Source organism: Phasianus colchicus, chromosome 31 (genome assembly GCF_987193195.1).
Source record: "Phasianus colchicus chromosome 31, bPhaCol1.hap1.1, whole genome shotgun sequence".
Taxonomy (NCBI): Eukaryota; Metazoa; Chordata; class Aves; order Galliformes; family Phasianidae; genus Phasianus; species Phasianus colchicus.
Window position 1 is genome coordinate 2,908,032 of NC_143466.1, and position 19,023 is coordinate 2,927,054.

Sequence of the window (19,023 nt, forward strand, 5' to 3'; positions counted from 1 at the left end):
TGGGGGGCGCTGGGAGGGACAGGAATGTACTGGAAGGGGGATTGAGAGAGACTGGAATATACTGGGAAGCACTGGGAGGGACTGGGAGGCACTGGGAGGGACTGGGGGGCGCTGGGAGGAGACTGGGGGGGACTGGGAGGGGACTGGGGGGGACTGGGAGGCACTGGGAGGGACAGGAATGTACTGGAAGGGGGATTGAGAGAGATTGGAATATACTGGGAAGCACTGGGAGGGACTGGGAGGCACTGGGAGGGCACTGGGAGGGACTGGGGGGCGCTGGGAGGGGACTGGGGGGGACTGGGGGGCGCTGGGAGGGACAGGAATATACTGGGGGGGGGAATTGAGAGAGACTGGAATATACTGGGAAGCACTGGGAGGGACTGGGAGGGACTGGGGGGCGCTGGGAGGGCACTGGGGGGGACTGGGAGGCACTGGGAGGGACAGGGATATACTGGAAGGGGGATTGAGAGAGACTGGAATATACTGGGAAGCACTGGGGGGGACTGGGAGGGAATGGGGGGCGCTGGGAGGAGACTGGGATGGGACTGGGAGGGAATGGGGGGGGACTGGGAGGCACTGGGAGGGACAGGGATATACTGGGGGGGGATGGAGAGAGACTGGAATATACTGGGAAGCACTGGGAAGCACTGGGAGGGACTGGGGGGCGCTGGGAGGAGACTGGGGGGGACTGGGAGGCACTGGGAGGGACAGGGATATACTGGAAGGGGGATTGAGAGAGACTGGAATATACTGGGAAGCACTGGGAGGGACTGGGAGGCACTGGGAGGGACTGGGAGGGGACTGGGGGGCGCTGGGAAGCACTGGGAGGGACTGGGAGGCACTGGGAGGGACAGGAATGTACTGGAAGGGGGATTTAGAGAGACTGGAATATACTGGGAAGCACTGGGAGGGACTGGGAGGGACTGGGAGGGACTGGGAGGCACTGGGAGGGACAGGGATATACTGGGGGGGGGATTGAGAGAGACTGGAATATACTGGGAAGCACTGGGAGGGCACTGGGAGGGAATGGGGGGCGCTGGGAGGGGACTGGGGGGGACTGGGGGGCGCTGGGAGGGACAGGAATGTACTGGAAGGGGGATTGAGAGAGACTGGAATATACTGGGAAGCACTGGGAGGGACTGGGGGGTGCTGGGAGGGGACTGGGATGGGACTGGGAGGGAATGGGGGGGGGACTGGGAAGCACTGGGAGGGACTGGGGGGGACTGGGAGGGACTGGGAAGGACTGGGAGAGACTGGGGGGCGCTGGGAGGGGACTGGGGGGGACTGGGAGGCACTGGGAGGGACAGGAATGTACTGGAAGGGGGATTTAGAGAGACTGGAATATACTGGGAAGCACTGGGAGGGACTGGGAGGGAATGGGGGGCGCTGGGAGGGGACTGGGATGGGACTGGGAGGGAATGGGGAGGACTGGGAGTGACTGGGATATACTGGGGGGGACTGGGAGGCACTGGGAGGGGACTGGGAGGGAATGGGGGGGGACTGGGAGGCACTGGGAGGGACAGGGATATACTGGGGGGGGATGGAGAGAGACTGGAATATACTGGGAAGCACTGGGAAGCACTGGGAGGGACTGGGGGGCGCTGGGAGGAGACTGGGGGGGACTGGGAGGCACTGGGAGGGACAGGGATATACTGGAAGGGGGATTGAGAGAGACTGGAATATACTGGGAAGCACTGGGAGGGACTGGGAGGCACTGGGAGGGACTGGGAGGGGACTGGGGGGCGCTGGGAAGCACTGGGAGGGACTGGGAGGCACTGGGAGGGACAGGAATGTACTGGAAGGGGGATTTAGAGAGACTGGAATATACTGGGAAGCACTGGGAGGGACTGGGAGGGACTGGGAGGGACTGGGAGGCACTGGGAGGGACAGGGATATACTGGGGGGGGGATTGAGAGAGACTGGAATATACTGGGAAGCACTGGGGGGGACTGGGAGGGAATGGGGGGCGCTGGGAGGAGACTGGGATGGGACTGGGAGGGAATGGGGGGGGACTGGGAGGCACTGGGAGGGACAGGGATATACTGGGGGGGGATGGAGAGAGACTGGAATATACTGGGAAGCACTGGGAAGCACTGGGAGGGACTGGGGGGCGCTGGGAGGAGACTGGGGGGGACTGGGAGGCACTGGGAGGGACAGGGATATACTGGAAGGGGGATTGAGAGAGACTGGAATATACTGGGAAGCACTGGGAGGGACTGGGAGGCACTGGGAGGGACTGGGAGGGGACTGGGGGGCGCTGGGAAGCACTGGGAGGGACTGGGAGGCACTGGGAGGGACAGGAATGTACTGGAAGGGGGATTTAGAGAGACTGGAATATACTGGGAAGCACTGGGAGGGACTGGGAGGGACTGGGAGGGACTGGGAGGCACTGGGAGGGACAGGGATATACTGGGGGGGGGATTGAGAGAGACTGGAATATACTGGGAAGCACTGGGAGGGCACTGGGAGGGAATGGGGGGCGCTGGGAGGGGACTGGGGGGGACTGGGGGGCGCTGGGAGGGACAGGAATGTACTGGAAGGGGGATTGAGAGAGACTGGAATATACTGGGAAGCACTGGGAGGGACTGGGGGGTGCTGGGAGGGGACTGGGATGGGACTGGGAGGGAATGGGGGGGGGACTGGGAAGCACTGGGAGGGACTGGGGGGGACTGGGAGGGACTGGGAAGGACTGGGAGAGACTGGGGGGCGCTGGGAGGGGACTGGGGGGGACTGGGAGGCACTGGGAGGGACAGGAATGTACTGGAAGGGGGATTTAGAGAGACTGGAATATACTGGGAAGCACTGGGAGGGACTGGGAGGGAATGGGGGGCGCTGGGAGGGGACTGGGATGGGACTGGGAGGGAATGGGGAGGACTGGGAGTGACTGGGATATACTGGGGGGGACTGGGAGGCACTGGGAGGGGACTGGGAGGGAATGGGGGGGGACTGGGAGGCACTGGGAGGGACAGGGATATACTGGGGGGGGATGGAGAGAGACTGGAATATACTGGGAAGCACTGGGAAGCACTGGGAGGGACTGGGGGGCGCTGGGAGGAGACTGGGGGGGACTGGGAGGCACTGGGAGGGACAGGGATATACTGGAAGGGGGATTGAGAGAGACTGGAATATACTGGGAAGCACTGGGAGGGACTGGGAGGCACTGGGAGGGACTGGGAGGGGACTGGGGGGCGCTGGGAAGCACTGGGAGGGACTGGGAGGCACTGGGAGGGACAGGAATGTACTGGAAGGGGGATTTAGAGAGACTGGAATATACTGGGAAGCACTGGGAGGGACTGGGAGGGACTGGGAGGGACTGGGAGGCACTGGGAGGGACAGGGATATACTGGGGGGGGGATTGAGAGAGACTGGAATATACTGGGAAGCACTGGGAGGGCACTGGGAGGGACTGGGGGGCGCTGGGAGGAGACTGGGGGGGACTGGGAGGGACAGGGATATACTGGGGGGGGACTGAGAGAGACTGGAATATACTGGGAAGCACTGGGAGGGACTGGGAGGGAATGGGGGGGCTGGGAGGGGACTGGGGGGGACTGGGAGACACTGGGAGGGACTGGGATATACTGGGGAGGGGGACTGGGAGGGACTGGAATATACTGGGAGGCACTGGGAGGGAACTGGGAGGGAATGGGGGGCACTGGGATATACTGGGAGGGGACTGGGGTGGGAGTGGGAGGGAATGGGATATACTGGGAGGGACTGGGAGGGATTAGGGGGGCACTGGGATATACTGGGAGGGGACTGGGAGGGAATGGGGGGCACTGGGAGGGACTGGGATGTACTGGGGTGGAACTGGGATGGTCTGGGAGGCACTGGAATGGGCTGGGAGGGAACTGGGATGGACTGGGAGAGCACTGGGATGAACTGGGAGGGAACTGGGATGGACTGGGAGGCACTGGGATGGGCTGGGAGAGCACTGGGATGGGCTGGGAGGCACTGGGATGGGCTGGGAGGGAACTGGGATGGGCTGGGAGGGAACTGGGATGGACTGGGAGGCACTGGCATGGGCTGGGAGGGAACTGGGATGAACTGGGAGAGCACTGGGATGGGCTGGGAGGGAACTGGGATGGACTGGGAGGCACTGGCATGGGCTGGGAGGGAACTGGGATGAACTGGGAGAGCACTGGGATGGGCTGGGAGGGAACTGGGATATACTGGGAGGGGACTGGAGGGAATGGGGGGCACTGGGAGGGGACTGGGATATACTGGGGGGAACTGGGAGGCACTGGGATATACTGGGAGGGAACTGGGATGAACTGGGAGAGCACTGGGATGGACTGGGAGGAACTGGGGCAGATGGGGGGGGGGCGGGGGGGAGATTCCTGATCTCGGTGGGTTCATACTGGTTTGTACTGGTCTGTGCTGGTCCGTACTGGTCAGTATTTGTCCATACTGGTCCATACTGGTCTGTACTGGTTTGTAGCCGCAGGGCCTGGTGCTGCAATGGGAGCCCCTGGAGGAGCCCAGCGACCCCACTGACGACGAGGTCACACGCGCTGACCCTCGACCCCGTGACCCCTCACTGACCCCGTGACCCCCTACTGACCCCATGACCCCTACTGACCCCATGACCCCCATTGACCCCATGACCCCTCATTGACCCCATTGACCCCATGACCCCCATTGACCCCATGACCTGTCGTTGACTTTATAGCCCCATTAACGTTCTCTCATTGACCCCATGACCCCATGACCCCCCATTGACCCCGTGACCCCATAACATTCCATTGACCCCATGACCCCCCATTGACCCCGTGACCCCCATTGACCCCGTGACCCCCCATTGACCCTATAACCCCATTGACCCTATGACCCCCATGACCGCCATGACCGCCATGACCCCATGACCCCCCATTGACCCCATGACCCATAACCTCCCATTGATCCCATGGCCTCCCATTGGCCCCATGACCTCTTATTGACCCTATAGCCCCCATGGACCCCATGACCCCCCATTGACCCCATTACCCCCATTGACCCCCCATTGACCCCATTGACCCCATGACCCCATGACTCCCATTGACTCCATAATCCCCATTGACCCCATGACCCATAACCTCCCATTGATCCCATGGCCTCCCATTGACCCCATGACCTCTTGTTGACCCTATAGCCCCCATTGACCCCATGACCCCCCATTGACCCCATGACCCCCCATTGACCCCATTACCCCCATTGACCCCCCATTGACCCCATTGACCCCATGACCCCCATGACCCCATGACTCCCATTGACTCCATAACCCCCATTGACCCCATGACCCCCCATTGACCCCATAACCCTATTGACCCCATGACCCCCATTGACTCCATGGCCCCCATTGACCCCATAACCCCTGTTGACCCCATAAACTCATAACCACCTTTGACCCCATGACCCCCCATTGACCCCATGACCCATAACCTCCCATTGACCCCATGACCTCTTATTGACCCTATAGCCCCTCATTGACCCCATGACCTCTCGTTGACCCTATAGCCCCCATTGACCCCATAACCACCATTGACCCCTTAACCCCATGACCCCGATTGACCCCTTGACCCCCAATGACACCATGACCCCCATTGACCCCTTAACCCGTGACCCCCATTGACCCCATGACCCCCAATGACCCCATGACCCCTCATTGACCCCTTCACCCCATTGACCCCATTGACCCCATGACCCCTCATTGACCCCATGACCCCCATTGACCCCTTAACCCGTGACCCCCATTGACCCCATGACCCCCAATGACCCCATGACCCCTCATTGACCCCTTCACCCCATTGACCCCATTGACCCCATGACCCCTCATTGACCCCATAACCCCCATTGACCCCTTAACCCCGTGACCCCCATTGACCCCATGACCCCCATTGACCCTATGACCCCTCATTGACCCCTTCACCCCATTGACCCCATTGACCCCTTCACCCCATTGACCCCATTGACCCCATTGACCCCATGACCCCATTGACCCCTTAACCCGTGACCCCCATTGACCCCATGACCCCCATTGACCCTATGACCCCTCATTGACCCCTTCACCCCATTGACCCCATTGACCCCATTGACCCCATGACCCCCCATTGACCCTGTGACCCATGACCCCCCATTGACCCCATAGCCCTCATTGACCCCATGACCCCCATTGACCCCTTAACCCGTGACCCCCATTGACCCCATGACCTCCAATGACCCCATGACCCCTCATTGACCCCTTCACCCCATTGACCCCATTGACCCCATGACCCCTCATTGACCCCATAGCACCATAGCACTCATTGACCCCATGACCCCCATTGACCCCATAACCCCCATTGACCCCTTAACCCCGTGACCCCCAATGACCCCATGACCCCTCATTGACCCCTTCACCCCATTGACCCCATTGACCCCGTGACCCTACATGACCTCAAATGACCCCCATTGCCCCCCCCAGGACCCCCCCGATCCCGGCTTTGAACCCGACTGGGCGGTGCTCAGCGCCCCCCCGGCACGGCCCCACAGCACCAGTATGGAACTGGGATGGACTGGGAGGGAACTGGGATGGACTGGGAGTCACTGGGATGAACTGGGAGAGAACTGGAATGGACTGGGAGGGAACTGGGATGGACTGGGGTGGACTGGGAGGGACTGGGAGGCACTGGAATGGGCTGGGAGGGGACTGGGATGGACTGGGAGGGAACTGGGATGGACTGGGGTGGACTGGGATGGACTGGGATGGGCTGGGAGGGAACTGGGATGAACTGGGAGGGAACTGGGATGGAGTGGGAGGCACTGGGATGGGCTGGGAGGGAACTGGGATGAACTGGGAGGGAACTGGGATGGACTGGGAGGGAATTGGGATGGACTGGGAGGCACTGGGATGGGCTGGGAAGGAACTGGGATGGACTGGAAGGGAATTGGGATAAACTGGGAGGGACTGGGATAAACTGGGAGGGACTGGGATGAACTGGGAGAGCACTGGAATGGACTGGGAGGGAACTGGGATGGGCTGGGAGGGAATTGGGATGGACTGGGAGGGAACTGGGATGGACTGGGGTGGACTGGGATGGACTGGGAGGCACTGGGATGGGCTGGGAGGGAACTGGGATGAACTGGGAGGGAACTGGGATGGAGTGGGAGGCACTGGGATGGGCTGGGAGGGAACTGGGATGAACTGGGAGGGAACTGGGATGGACTGGGAGGGAATTGGGATGGACTGGGAGGGAATTGGGATGGACTGGGAGGCACTGGAATGGGCTGGGAGGGAACTGGGATGGACTGGGAGGGAATTGGGATGGACTGGGAGGCACTGGAATGGGCTGGGAGGGAACTGGGATGGACTGGAAGGGAATTGGGATAAACTGGGAGGGACTGGGATAAACTGGGAGGGACTGGGATGAACTGGGAGAGCACTGGAATGGACTGGGAGGGAACTGGGATGGGCTGGGAGGGAACTGGAATGGACTGGGAGGGAATTGGGATGGACTGGGAGGGAATTGGGATGGACTGGGAGGCACTGGGATGAACTGGGAGAGCACTGGGATGGACTGGGAGGGAACTGGGATGGACTGGGAGGGAACTGGAATGGGCTGGGCGGGAACTGGGATGGACTGGGAGGGAACTGGGATGGACTGGGGTGGACTGGGATGGACTGGGAGGCACTGGAATGGGCTGGGAGGGGACTGGAATGGGCTGGGAGGGAACTGGGATGGACTGGGGTGGACTGGGATGGACTGGGAGGCACTGGAATGGGCTGGGGTGGACTGGGATGGACTGGGAGGCACTGGGATGGACTGGGAAGGAACTGGGATGGACTGGGAGGGAACTGGGATGGACTGGGAGGCACTGGAATGGGCTGGGAGAGAACTGGAATGGACTGGAAGCTAACTGGAATGGACTGGGAGGGAATTGGAATGGACTGGGAGGCACTGGGATGAACTGGGAGGGAACTGGGATGGACTGGGAGGCACTGGAATGGGCTGGGAGGGGAATGGGATGGACTGGGGTGGACTGGGATGGACTGGGAGGGAACTGGGATGGACTGGGAAGGAACTGGGATGGACTGGGAGGCACTGGGATGAACTGGGAGGGAATTGGGATGAACTGGGAGGGAACTGGAATGGGCTGGGAGGGAACTGGGATGGACTGGGAAGGAACTGGGATGGACTGGGAGGCACTGGGATGAACTGGGAGGGAATTGGGATGAACTGGGAGGGAACTGGAATGGGCTGGGAGGGAACTGGGATGGACTGGGATGTACTGGTCGGCACTGGGATGGACTGGGAGGGAACTGGGATGGACTGGGAGGCACTGGGATGGGCTGGGAGGCACTGGGATGGACTGGGGTGAACTGGGAGGGAACTGGGATGGGCTGGGATGGACTGGGAGGGCACTGGGGTGAACTGGGATGGACTGGGATGTACTGGTCGGCACTGGGATGGACCAGGGGGAACTGGGATGGACTGGGAGGCACTGGGGTGAACTGGGAGGCACTGGGATGGATTGGGGTGAACTGGGAGGGAACTGGGATGAACTGGGAGGCACTGGGATGAACTTGGAAGGAACTGGGATGGATTGGGAGGGAACTGGGATGGGCTGGTTTCTTACTGGTCTGTAACTGGGATTTGGGGGGGGGGGCACTGGTTTCTTACTGGTCTGTAACTGGGATTTGGGGGGGGGGGCACTGGTTTCTTACTGGTCTGTAACTGGGATTTGGGGGGGGGGGTACTGGTTTCTTACTGGTCTGTAACTGGGATTTGGGGGGGGGGGCACTGGTTTCTTACTGGTCTGTAACTGGGATTTGGGGGGGGGGGCACTGGTTTCTTACTGGTCTGTACTGGGATTTTGGGGGGGGGGCACTGGTTTCTTACTGGTCTGTACTGGGATTTCGGGGGGGGGGGCACTGGTTTCTTACTGGTCTGTACTGGGATTTTGGGGGGGGTTTATCGAGGGGGGGGGCACTGGTTTTTACTGGTCTGTAACTGGGATTTGGGGGGGGGGGGCACTGGTTTATCGGCGGGGGGGGGGGGGGCACTGGTTTCTTACTGGTCCGTACTGGGATTTCAGAGGGGGGGGCACTGGTTTATCGATGTTGGGGGGCACTGGTTTCTTACTGGTCTGTAACTGGGATTTGGGGGGGGGCACTGGTTTCTTCGTGGTCTGTAACTGGGATTTGGGGGGGGGGGCACTGTTTTATGGAGGGGGGGGGGCACTGGTTTCTTACTGGTCCGTACTGGGATTTCGGGGGGGGGCACCCATCCCATACTGGTCCCATACTGGTCCCATACTGGTGTTACTGGTTTTCCCCCCCCCCCAGGCGCGGCTCCGTTCCGACTGCGGCTGTGTGAGGTGGGGGGGCTGCGCCGGGGCCCCCCCTCCATTCGCGGCCCCCCCCTCCTCCTCCTTTTACCCCGGGGGGGGGCACCGTGCCCCCCCCCATTGCTGCTACCCCGGGGGGGGCGGCGCCGGTTGCTGAGGTTGCTGGGGGGGCACCTGAGGCCGTGAGTATTTTTTTTTTGGGGGGGGGGTCACAAAATTTGGGGACCCCCCCTCTTAGTTTATTGCGGGGGGGGGGCAGAAAATTTGGGGATTTCTCCCATATTTATTGCGGGGGGGGGCAGAAAATTTGGGACCCCCCTTCGTCTTTTATTTGGGGGGGGGGGGCTGAAAATTTGGGGACCGACCTTTTATTTATGGGGGGGGGGATTTGGGACCCCCCCCCTTCATTTACGGGGGGGGCAGAAAATTTGGGCCCCCCCCCTCTTCGTTTATCGCAGGGGGGGGCTGAAAATTTGGGGATCCCTCCTATATTATTTATTGGGGGGGGGGCAGAAAATTTGGGGATTCCCTGTAGTAATGAGGGGGGGGCAGAAAATTTGGGACCCCCCCATCTTTATTGCGGGGGGGGGCAGAAAATTTGGGGATTCCCTGCATTAATTGAGGGGGGGGGGCAGAAAATTTGGGCCCCCCCCCCTCTTCGTTTATTGTGGGGGGGGGGGCTGAAAATTTGGGGATTCCTCCTATATTTATTGGGGGGGGGGGGGAAGAAAATTTGCCCCCCCCCCCCTTCGTTTATTGCGGGGGGGGGGGCTGAAAATTTGGGGATTCCCTGCATTTTGGGGGGGGCGGCAGAAAATTTGGGGAATCCTCCTATATTTATTGGGGGGGGGGCAGAAAATTTGGGACCCCCCCCCCTTCGTTTATTGGGGGGGGGGGCTGAAAATTTGGGGATTCCCTGTATGAATGGGGGGGGGGGCAGAAAATTTGGGGACCCCCCTTCGTCTTTTATTTGGGGGGGGGGCTGAAAATTTGGGGACCGACCTTTTATTTATGGGGGGGGGATTTGGGACCCCCCCCTTCATTTATGGGGGGGGGCAGAAAATTTGGGGATTCCCTGCATTAATTGAGGGGGGGGGGCAGAAAATTTGGGCCCCCCCCTCTTCGTTTATCGCAGGGGGGGGCAGAAAATTTGGGGATTCCTCCTATATTTATTGGGGGGGGGGGGCAGAAAATTTGGGGACCCCCCCATATTTATTGCGGGGGGGGGGCTGAAAATTTGGGGATTCCCTGCATTTTGGGGGGGGGGGGCAGAAAATGTGGGACTCCCCCCACATTTATCGAGGGGGGGGGGAAGAAAATTTGGGACCCTCCCTTCGTTTATTGCAGGGGGGGGCAGAAAATTTGGGGATCCCTCCTATATTTATTGGGGGGGGGCAGAAAATTTGGGGATTCCCTGCATTAATTGAGGGGGGGGGGGGGCAGAAAATTTGGGGACCCCCCCCTTCGTTTATTGCGGGGGGGGGGCTGAAAATTTGGGGACCCCCCCTCTTCGTTTATTGCAGGGGGGGGCAGAAAATTTGGGGATTCCCTGCATTAATTGAGGGGGGGGGGGCAGAAAATTTGGGACCCCCCCGTTCGTTTATTGCGGGGGGGGGCAGAAAATTTGGGCACCCCCCCCTCTTCATTTATTGGGGGGGGGGGCAGAAAATTTGGGGACCGACCTTTTATTTATGGGGGGGGGATTTGGGACCCCCCCCCTTCATTTATGGGGGGGGCAGAAAATTTGGGGATCCCTACATTTTGGGGGGGGGGGGGGCAGAAAATTTGGGACCCCCACCCTTCATTTTATGGGTGGGAGGGGGGAAATGGGCCCCCCCCATTTATTTATTGGGGGGGGGGCAAAAATTTGGGGCCCCCCTTTTCATGTATCGGGGGGAAAAACGGGGACCCCCCCCCTTTCATTTTATGAGGGGGGGGTCCTAAAATTTCGGGGGGGGTTATTTGGGGGGGGGGGGAATTTGGGGCCCCCCCCCTTCATTTTATGGGTGGGGGGGGGGAAATGGACCCCCCCCATTTATTTATTGGGGGGGGGGCAAAAAATTTGGGGACCCCCCCTTCATTTTATGGGGGGGAATTTGGGGACCCCCCCCTTTTCATTTTATGAGGGGGGGTCCTAAAATTTCGGGGGGGGTTATTTGGGGGGGGGGGGGAATTTGGGGACCCCCCCCCCTTGATTTTTTTTTTTTTTTTGGGGGGGGGGTCCTTTAGGTGCCCCCGGGACCCCCGGCTGCTGTTGGTTTGTGACCCCCAGGAAAACGCGACCCCCCCGGAGCCCCCACAAGGGGGGGGGGTTGTGGCGGTGAGGGGGGGGGAAATGGGGGGGGGGCTCATTATGGGGGGATTTTGGGAAGGGGGGGGGCAATGGGGGGGGTGGGGGGGTCCCAATGGGGGGGCATTTTGGGGGGGGGGTCCCATTATGGGGGGATTTTGGGAAGGGGGGGGCAATGGGGGGGGATTTTGGGAAGGGGGGGGCAATGGGGGGGGGGGCAGTGGGGTGGGGGGTGTGGGGGGTCCCAATGGGGGGGATTTTGGGGGGGGGGCTCATTGTGGGGGGATTTTGGGAAGGGGGGGGCAATGGGGGGGGGCAGTGGGGTGGTATTGGGGTGGGGGGGGATTTAGGGGGGGTTGGGGGGGGGGAAATGGGGGGGGGCTCATTATGGGGGGATTTGGGGGGGTGGGCGCAATGGGGGGGGGCAGTGGGGTGGTATTGGGGTGGGGGGGGGATCAGGGGGTCCCAATGGGGGGGGATTTTGGGGGGGGGTCCTATAGGGGAGGGATTTTGGGGGGGGGGGGTTTGGGGGGGGGGCAATGGGGGGGGGTCTCATTATGGGGGGATTTTGGGAAGGGGGGGGCAATGGGGGGGGCAGTGGGGTGGGGGGGGATCAGGGGGTCCCAATGGGGGGGATTTTGGGGGGGGGGAGTTTTGGGGGGGGGGAAATGGGGGGGGGTCTCATGGCGGGATTTTGGGAAGGGGGGGCAATGGGGGGGGGGCAGTGGGGTGATATTGGGGTGGGGGGGGGATCAGGGGGTCCCAATGGGGGGGATTTTGGGGGGGGGGGGGTTTTGGGGGGGGGGGAAATGGGGGGGGGTCTCATGGCGGGATTTTGGGAAGGGGGGGGCAATGGGGGGGGGGCAGTGGGGTGATATTGGGGTGGGGGGGGGATCAGGGGGTCCCAATGGGGGGGATTTTGGGGGGGGGGCAATGGGGGGGGCAGTGGGGTGGTATTGGGGTGGGGGGGGGTCCTATTATGGGGGGTTTTGGGGGGGGTCTCATTATGGGAGAGATTTGGGGGGGGGCAATGGGGGGGGGCAGTGGGGTGGTATTGGGGTGGGGGGTCCCAATGGGGGGGGATTTTGGGGGGGGGTCCCATTATGGGGGGGATTTTGGGGGGGGGGGGCAATGGGGGGGGGGGGGAGTAGGGTGGGGGGGGTGGGGGGTCCCAATGGGGGGGATTTTGGGGGGGGGTCTCATTATGGGGGGATTTTGGGGGGAGTTGTGGCGGTGACGGGGGGGGGGGAAATGGGGGGGGGGCTCATTATGGGGGGATTTTGGGAAGGGGGGGGCAATGGGGGGGGGCAGTGGGGTGGTATTGGGGTGGGGGGGTTTGGCGGGGGGGAAATGGGGGGGGGGTCCCATTATGGGGGGATTTTGGGAAGGGGGGGGCAATGGGGGGGGGGGCAGTGGGGTGGGGGGGGGTGGGGGGTGGGGGGTCCCAATGGGGGGGGATTTTGGGGGGGGTTCCCATTATGGGGGGATTTTGGGAAGGGGGGGGCAATGGGGGGGTAAGGGGGGGGGGGTCCCAATGGGGGGGGAAATGGGGGGGGTGGTCTCTTTATGGGGGGATTTTGGGAAGGGGGGGGCAATGGGGGGGGGCAGTGGGGTGGGGGGGGGTGGGGGAGGGATTTCGGGGTCCCAATTGGGGGGGATTTTGGGGGGGGGGGCAATGGGGGGGGGTCCCATTATGGGGGGATTTTGGGGGGGGGCAATGGGGGGGGCAGTGGGGTGATATTGGGGTCGGGGGGGGGTGGGGGGTCACATTGGGGAGGGATTTTGGGGGGGGGGGCGCAATGGGGGGGGGGCAGTGGGGTGATATTGGGGTTGGGGGGGGATTTGGGGGGGGGTAAATGGGGGGGGGGTCCCATTATGGGGGGATTTTGGGAAGGGGGGGGCAATGGGGGGGGGCAGTGGGGTGGTATTGGGGTGGGGGGGGGTTCAGGGGGTCCCAATGGGGGGGATTTTGGGGTGGGGGGGTTTGGGGGGCTCCCATAGGAGAGGGAATTTGGAGGGGGGGCGCAATGGGGGGGGGCAGTGGGGTGGTATTGGGGTGGGGGGGGGTTGGGGGTCCCAATGGGGGGGGATTTTGGGGTGGGGGGGTTGGGGGGGGGGGAAATGGGGGGGTCCCATTATGGCGGGATTTTGGGGAATGGGGTCACATGGGGGGTTGTGGGGTTACATGGGGGTTATGGGGTCACATGGGGTTATGGGGTTACATGGGGGGTTATGGGGTCATATGGGGTTATGGGGTCACATGGGGGGTTATGGGGTTACATGGGGGGTTATGGGGTCACATGGGGGGTTGTGGGGTCATATGGGGGGTTATGGGGTCACATGGGGGGTTATGGGGTCACATGGGGTTATGGGGTTACATGGGGGGTTGTGAGGTCATATGTGGGGTTATGAGGTCATATGGGGGATTATGGGGTCACATGGGGTTATGGGGTCATATGGGGGGTTATGGGGTTACATGGGGGGTTGTGGGGTCATATGGGGGATTATGGGGTCACATGGGGTTATGGGGTCACATGGGGTTATGGGGTCATATGGGGGGTTATGGGGTCACATGGGGGGTTATGGGGTCACATGGGGTTATGGGGTCACATGGGGGGTTATGGGGTCATATGGGGGATTATGGGGTTACATGGGGTTATGGGGTTTCATGGGGGGTTGTTGGGTTACAGGGGGGGTTATGGGGTCACATGGGGGTTATGGGGTTTCATGGGGGGTTATGGGGTTACAGGGGGGGTTATGGGGTCACATGGGGGGTTATGGGGTCATAGAGGGTGTTATGGGGTCACATGGGGTTATGGGGTTTCATGGGAGGTTATGGGGTTACATGGGCGGTTATGGGGTTACGTGGGGGGTTATGGGGCCGCGTGGGGGGTTATGGGGTTACAGGGGGAGTTATGGGGTCACATGGGGGGTTATGGGGTTAAGTGGGGGGATCATGGGGTCATATGGGATGTTGTTGGGTTACAGGGGGGGTTATGGGGTCATATGGGGAGTTCTGGGGTTGACATGGGGGGGTTATGGGGTCACATGGGGTTATGGAGTCACATGGAAGAGTTATGGGGTCGTATGGGGGCTGTGGGGTCATGTGGGGGCTTACGGGGTTGCAAGGGGGTTATGGGGTCGCAGGAGGAGTTATGGGGTTACATGGGGGGTTATGGGGTCACATGGGGTTATGGGGTCACATGGGGTTATGGGGTTACATGGGGGGTTGTGAGGTCATATGTGGGGTTATGGGGTCATATGGGGGGTTATGGGGTTACATGGGGGGTTATGGGGTCGTATGGGGGCTGTGGGGTCATAGAGGGTGTTATGGGGTCACTTGGGGGGTTATGGGGTCACATGGGGGGTTATGGGGTCATATGGGGGATTATGGGGTTTCATGGGGGGTTATGGGGTTACATGGGGGGTTATGGGGTCACATGGGGGGTTATGGGGTTACGTGGGGGGTTATGGGGTCATATGGGGGATTATGGGGTCACATGGGGTTATGGGGTTTCATGGGGGATTATGGGGTCACATGGGGTTATGGGGTTTCATGGGGGGTTATGGGGTCACATGGGGGGTTATGGGGTCATATGGGGGATTATGGGGTTTCATGGGGGGTTATGGGGTTACAGGGGGGGTTGTGGGGTCATATGGGGGGTTATGGGGTCACATGGGGGGTTGTGGGGTTACATGGGGGGTTATGGGGTCATATGGGGGATTATGGGGTCACATGGGGTTATGGGGTTACATGGGGGGTTGTGGGGTCATATGGGGGGTTATGGGGTTACATGGGGGGTTATGGGATTACATGGGGGTTATGGGGTTTCATGGGGGGTTGTGGGGTCACATGGGGGTTGTGGGGTCACATGGGGGGTTATGGGGTCACATGGGGTTATGGGGTCATATGGGGGATTATGGGGTCACATGGGGTTATGGGGTCATAGAGGGTGTTATGGGGTCACATGGGGTTATGGGGTTTCATGGGGGGTTATGGGGTCATAGAGGGTGTTATGGGGTCACATGGGGTTCTGGGGTCATAGAGGGTGTTATGGGGTCATATGGGGGGTTCTGGGGTCATAGAGGGTGTTATGGGGTCACATGGGGTTATGGGGTTTCATGGGGGGTTATGGGGTCATAGAGGGTGTTATGGGGTCACATGGGGTTATGGGGTTTCATGGGGGGTTATGGGGTTGCAAGGGGGTTATGGGGCGGCAGGGGGGGTTATGGGGTCACATGGGGGGTTATGGGGTTACATGGGGGGTTATGGGGTCACATGGGGGGTTATGGGGTTACGTGGGGGGTTATGGGGTCATATGGGGGATTATGGGGTCACATGGGGTTATGGGGTTTCATGGGGGGTTATGGGGTTACAGGGGGAGTTATGGGGTCACATGGGGGGTTATGGGGTTACATGGGGGGTTATGGGGTCACATGGGGGGTTATGGGGTTACAGGGGGGCTTATGGGGTCACATGGGGGGTTATGGGGTCAAGTGGGGGGATCATGGGGTCATATGGGATGTTGTTGGGTTACAGGGGGGGTTATGGGGTCATATGGGGAGTTATGGGGTTGACATGGGGGGGTTATGGGGTCACATGGGGTTATGGAGTCACATGGAAGAGTTATGGGGTCGTATGGGGGCTGTGGGGTCGTGGGGGCTTACGGGGTTGCAAGGGGGTTATGGGGTCGCAGGAGGAGTTATGGGGTTGCAAGGGGGTTATGGGGTGGCAGGGGGAGTTATGGGGTCATGTGGGGTGTTATGGGGTTGCAAGGGGGTTATGGGGTGGCAGGGGGGGTTATGGGGTTATATGGGGGGTTATGGGGTTGCAAGGGGGTTATGGGGTCGCAGGAGGGGTTATGGGGTTGCAAGGGGGTTATGGGGTGGCAGGCGGGGTTATGGGGTTACATGGGGGGTTATGGGGTCACATGGGGGGTTATGGGGTCACATAGAAGAGTTATGGGGTCGTATGGGGGCTGTGGGGTCATAGAGGGTGTTATGGGGTCACATGGGGGGTTATGGGGTCACATGGGGTTATGGGGTCACATGGGGGATTATGGGGTTTCATGGGGGGTTATGGGGTTACATGGGGGTTATGGGGTTTCATGGGGGGTTGTTGGGTTACAGGGGGGGTTATGAGGTCTTATGGGGGATTATGGGGTCATAGAGGGTGTTATGGGGTCACATGGGGGGTTATGGGGTTACATGGGGGGTTATGGGGTCACATGGGGGGTTATGGGGTTACGTGGGGGGTTATGGGGTCATATGGGGGATTATGGGGTCACATGGGGTTATGGGGTTTCATGGGGGATTATGGGGTCACATGGGGGGTTATGGGGTCATACTTGAGGTTTGTGGGGTTACATGGGGGTTGTGGGGTCATATGGGGGGTTATGGGGTCACATGGGGGGTTATGGGGTCACATGGGGGGTTGTGGGGTCACATGTGGGGTCATCTGACTCCCCCCCTTCCCACCCCCCCCCCCCAGCGCCTGCTGCAGGCCCCCTATGCGGCCACACTGGGGGGGCTGAGCCGCCTCCTGGGGGGGCCCCCAACGTCGCCCCCCCCCAGCCCGGAAGACGGAGCGGAGCTCGAGGGGGAGGAGGAGCCGCCATTCGAGGTCATCGCCTGCGTGAGTGCGATGGGGGGGCGGGGGGGCTGGGAGGGACTGGGGGGGACTGGGGGGGACTGGGATGGACTGGGACGGACTGGGAGGGGACTGGGAGGGACTGGGATGGACTGGGAGGGAACTGGGATGGACTGGGGGGGACTGGGAGGGGACTGGGGGGGACTGGGATGGACTGGGAGGGGACTGGGATGGACTGGGGGGAACTGGGAGGGGACTGGGAGGGACTGGGATGGACTGGGAGGGAACTGGGATGGACTGGGGGGGACTGGGGGGGACTGGGGGGGACTGGGATGGACTGGGAGGGGACTGGGGGGGGCTGGGGGGGACTGGGATGGACTGGGGGGGACTGGGAGGGGACTGGGGGGGACTGGGAGGGACTGGGAGGGGACTGGGGGGGACTGGGAGGGGACTGGAGGGGACTGGGATGGACTGGGAGGGGACTGGGGGGGGCTGGGGGGGACTGGGAGGGACTGGGAGGGACTGGGAGGGGACTGGGGGGGACTGGGAGGGACTGGGATGGACTGGGGGGGGTCTGGGGGGGGCTGGGGGGGACTGGGAGGGACTGGGAGGGACTGGGATGGACTGGGAGGGGACTGGGGGGGGCTGGGGGGGGACTGGGAGGAACTGGGATGGACTGGAGAGCACTGGGATGGACTGGGAGGGAACTGGGATGGACTGGGGGGGGATTGGGATGGACTGGGAAGGAGCTGGGATGGACTGGGAGGAACTGGAATGGACTGGGAGGGGAGGGGACTGGGGAGAACTGGGATGGACCAGGGGGAACTGGGGTGGAACTGGGAGAGAACTGGGATGGACTGGGGGGAACTGGGGTGGACTGGGAGGGGACTGGGATGGACTTGGGGAGAACTGGGATGGACTGGGGAGAACTGGGATGGAATGGGAGGAACTGGGATGGACTGGGGAGAACTGGGATGGAATGGGAGGAACTGGGGTGGACTGGGGAGAACTGGGATGGACTGGGGAGAACTGGGATGGACTGGGAGGAACTGGGGTGGACTGGGGAGAACTGGGATGGAATGGGAGGAACTGGGAGGGACTGGGAGGGGACTGGGATGGACTGGGGAGAACTGGGATGGACTGGGAGGGAACTGGGATGGACTGGGGAGAACTGGGATGGACTGGGAGGAACTGGGATGGACTTGGGGAGAACTGGGATGGAGTGGGAGGAACTGGGATGGACTTGGGGAGAACTGGGATGGACTGGGAGGGGACTGGGATGGACTGGGAGGAACTGGGATGGACTGGGAGGGAACTGGGATGGACTTGGGGGGAACTGGGATGGACTGGGGAGAACTGGGATGGAATGGGGGGGAACTGGGATGGACTGGGGAGAACTGGGATGGACTGGGGGGAACTGGGGTGGAACTGGGAGAGAACTGGGATGGACTGGGAGGAACTGGGATGGACTGGGGAGAACTGGGATGGACTGGGAGGGGACTGGGATGGACTGGGGAGAACTGGGATGGAATGGGAGGAACTGGGGTGGACTGGGGAGAACTGGGATGGAATGGGAGGAACTGGGGTGGACTGGGGAGAACTGGGATGGAATGGGGGGGAACTGGGATGGACTGGGGAGAACTGGGATGGACTGGGAGGAACTGGGGTGGAACTGGGGTGGAACTGGGAGAGAACTGGGATGGACTGGGGGGAACTGGGATGGAATGGGGGGGAACTGGGGTGGAACTGGGAGGGGACTGGGATGGACTGGGGAGAACTGGGATGGACTGGGGAGAACTGGGATGGACTTGGGGGGAACTGGGATGGACCAGGGGGAACT

The 19,023-nt window shown here is 61.5% G+C and overlaps 1 protein-coding gene across 3 annotated transcripts in view; it reads left to right on the plus strand.

Annotated features, from left to right (window-relative positions):
- LOC149914264 (TBC1 domain family member 17-like) overlaps positions 1–19,023 on the plus strand; it is a 43,336-nt gene that overhangs the window by 3,038 nt on the left and 21,275 nt on the right. For all 3 annotated transcript variants that reach the window (XM_090127937.1, XM_090127938.1, XM_090127939.1), the window contains 5 exons: positions 4,439–4,501; positions 6,440–6,512; positions 9,302–9,485; positions 11,533–11,623; positions 17,085–17,228. In XM_090127937.1, coding sequence (XP_089984063.1) covers positions 4,439–4,501; positions 6,440–6,512; positions 9,302–9,485; positions 11,533–11,623; positions 17,085–17,228 — 555 coding nt within the window. The remainder of the gene's footprint in view (positions 1–4,438; positions 4,502–6,439; positions 6,513–9,301; positions 9,486–11,532; positions 11,624–17,084; positions 17,229–19,023) is intronic.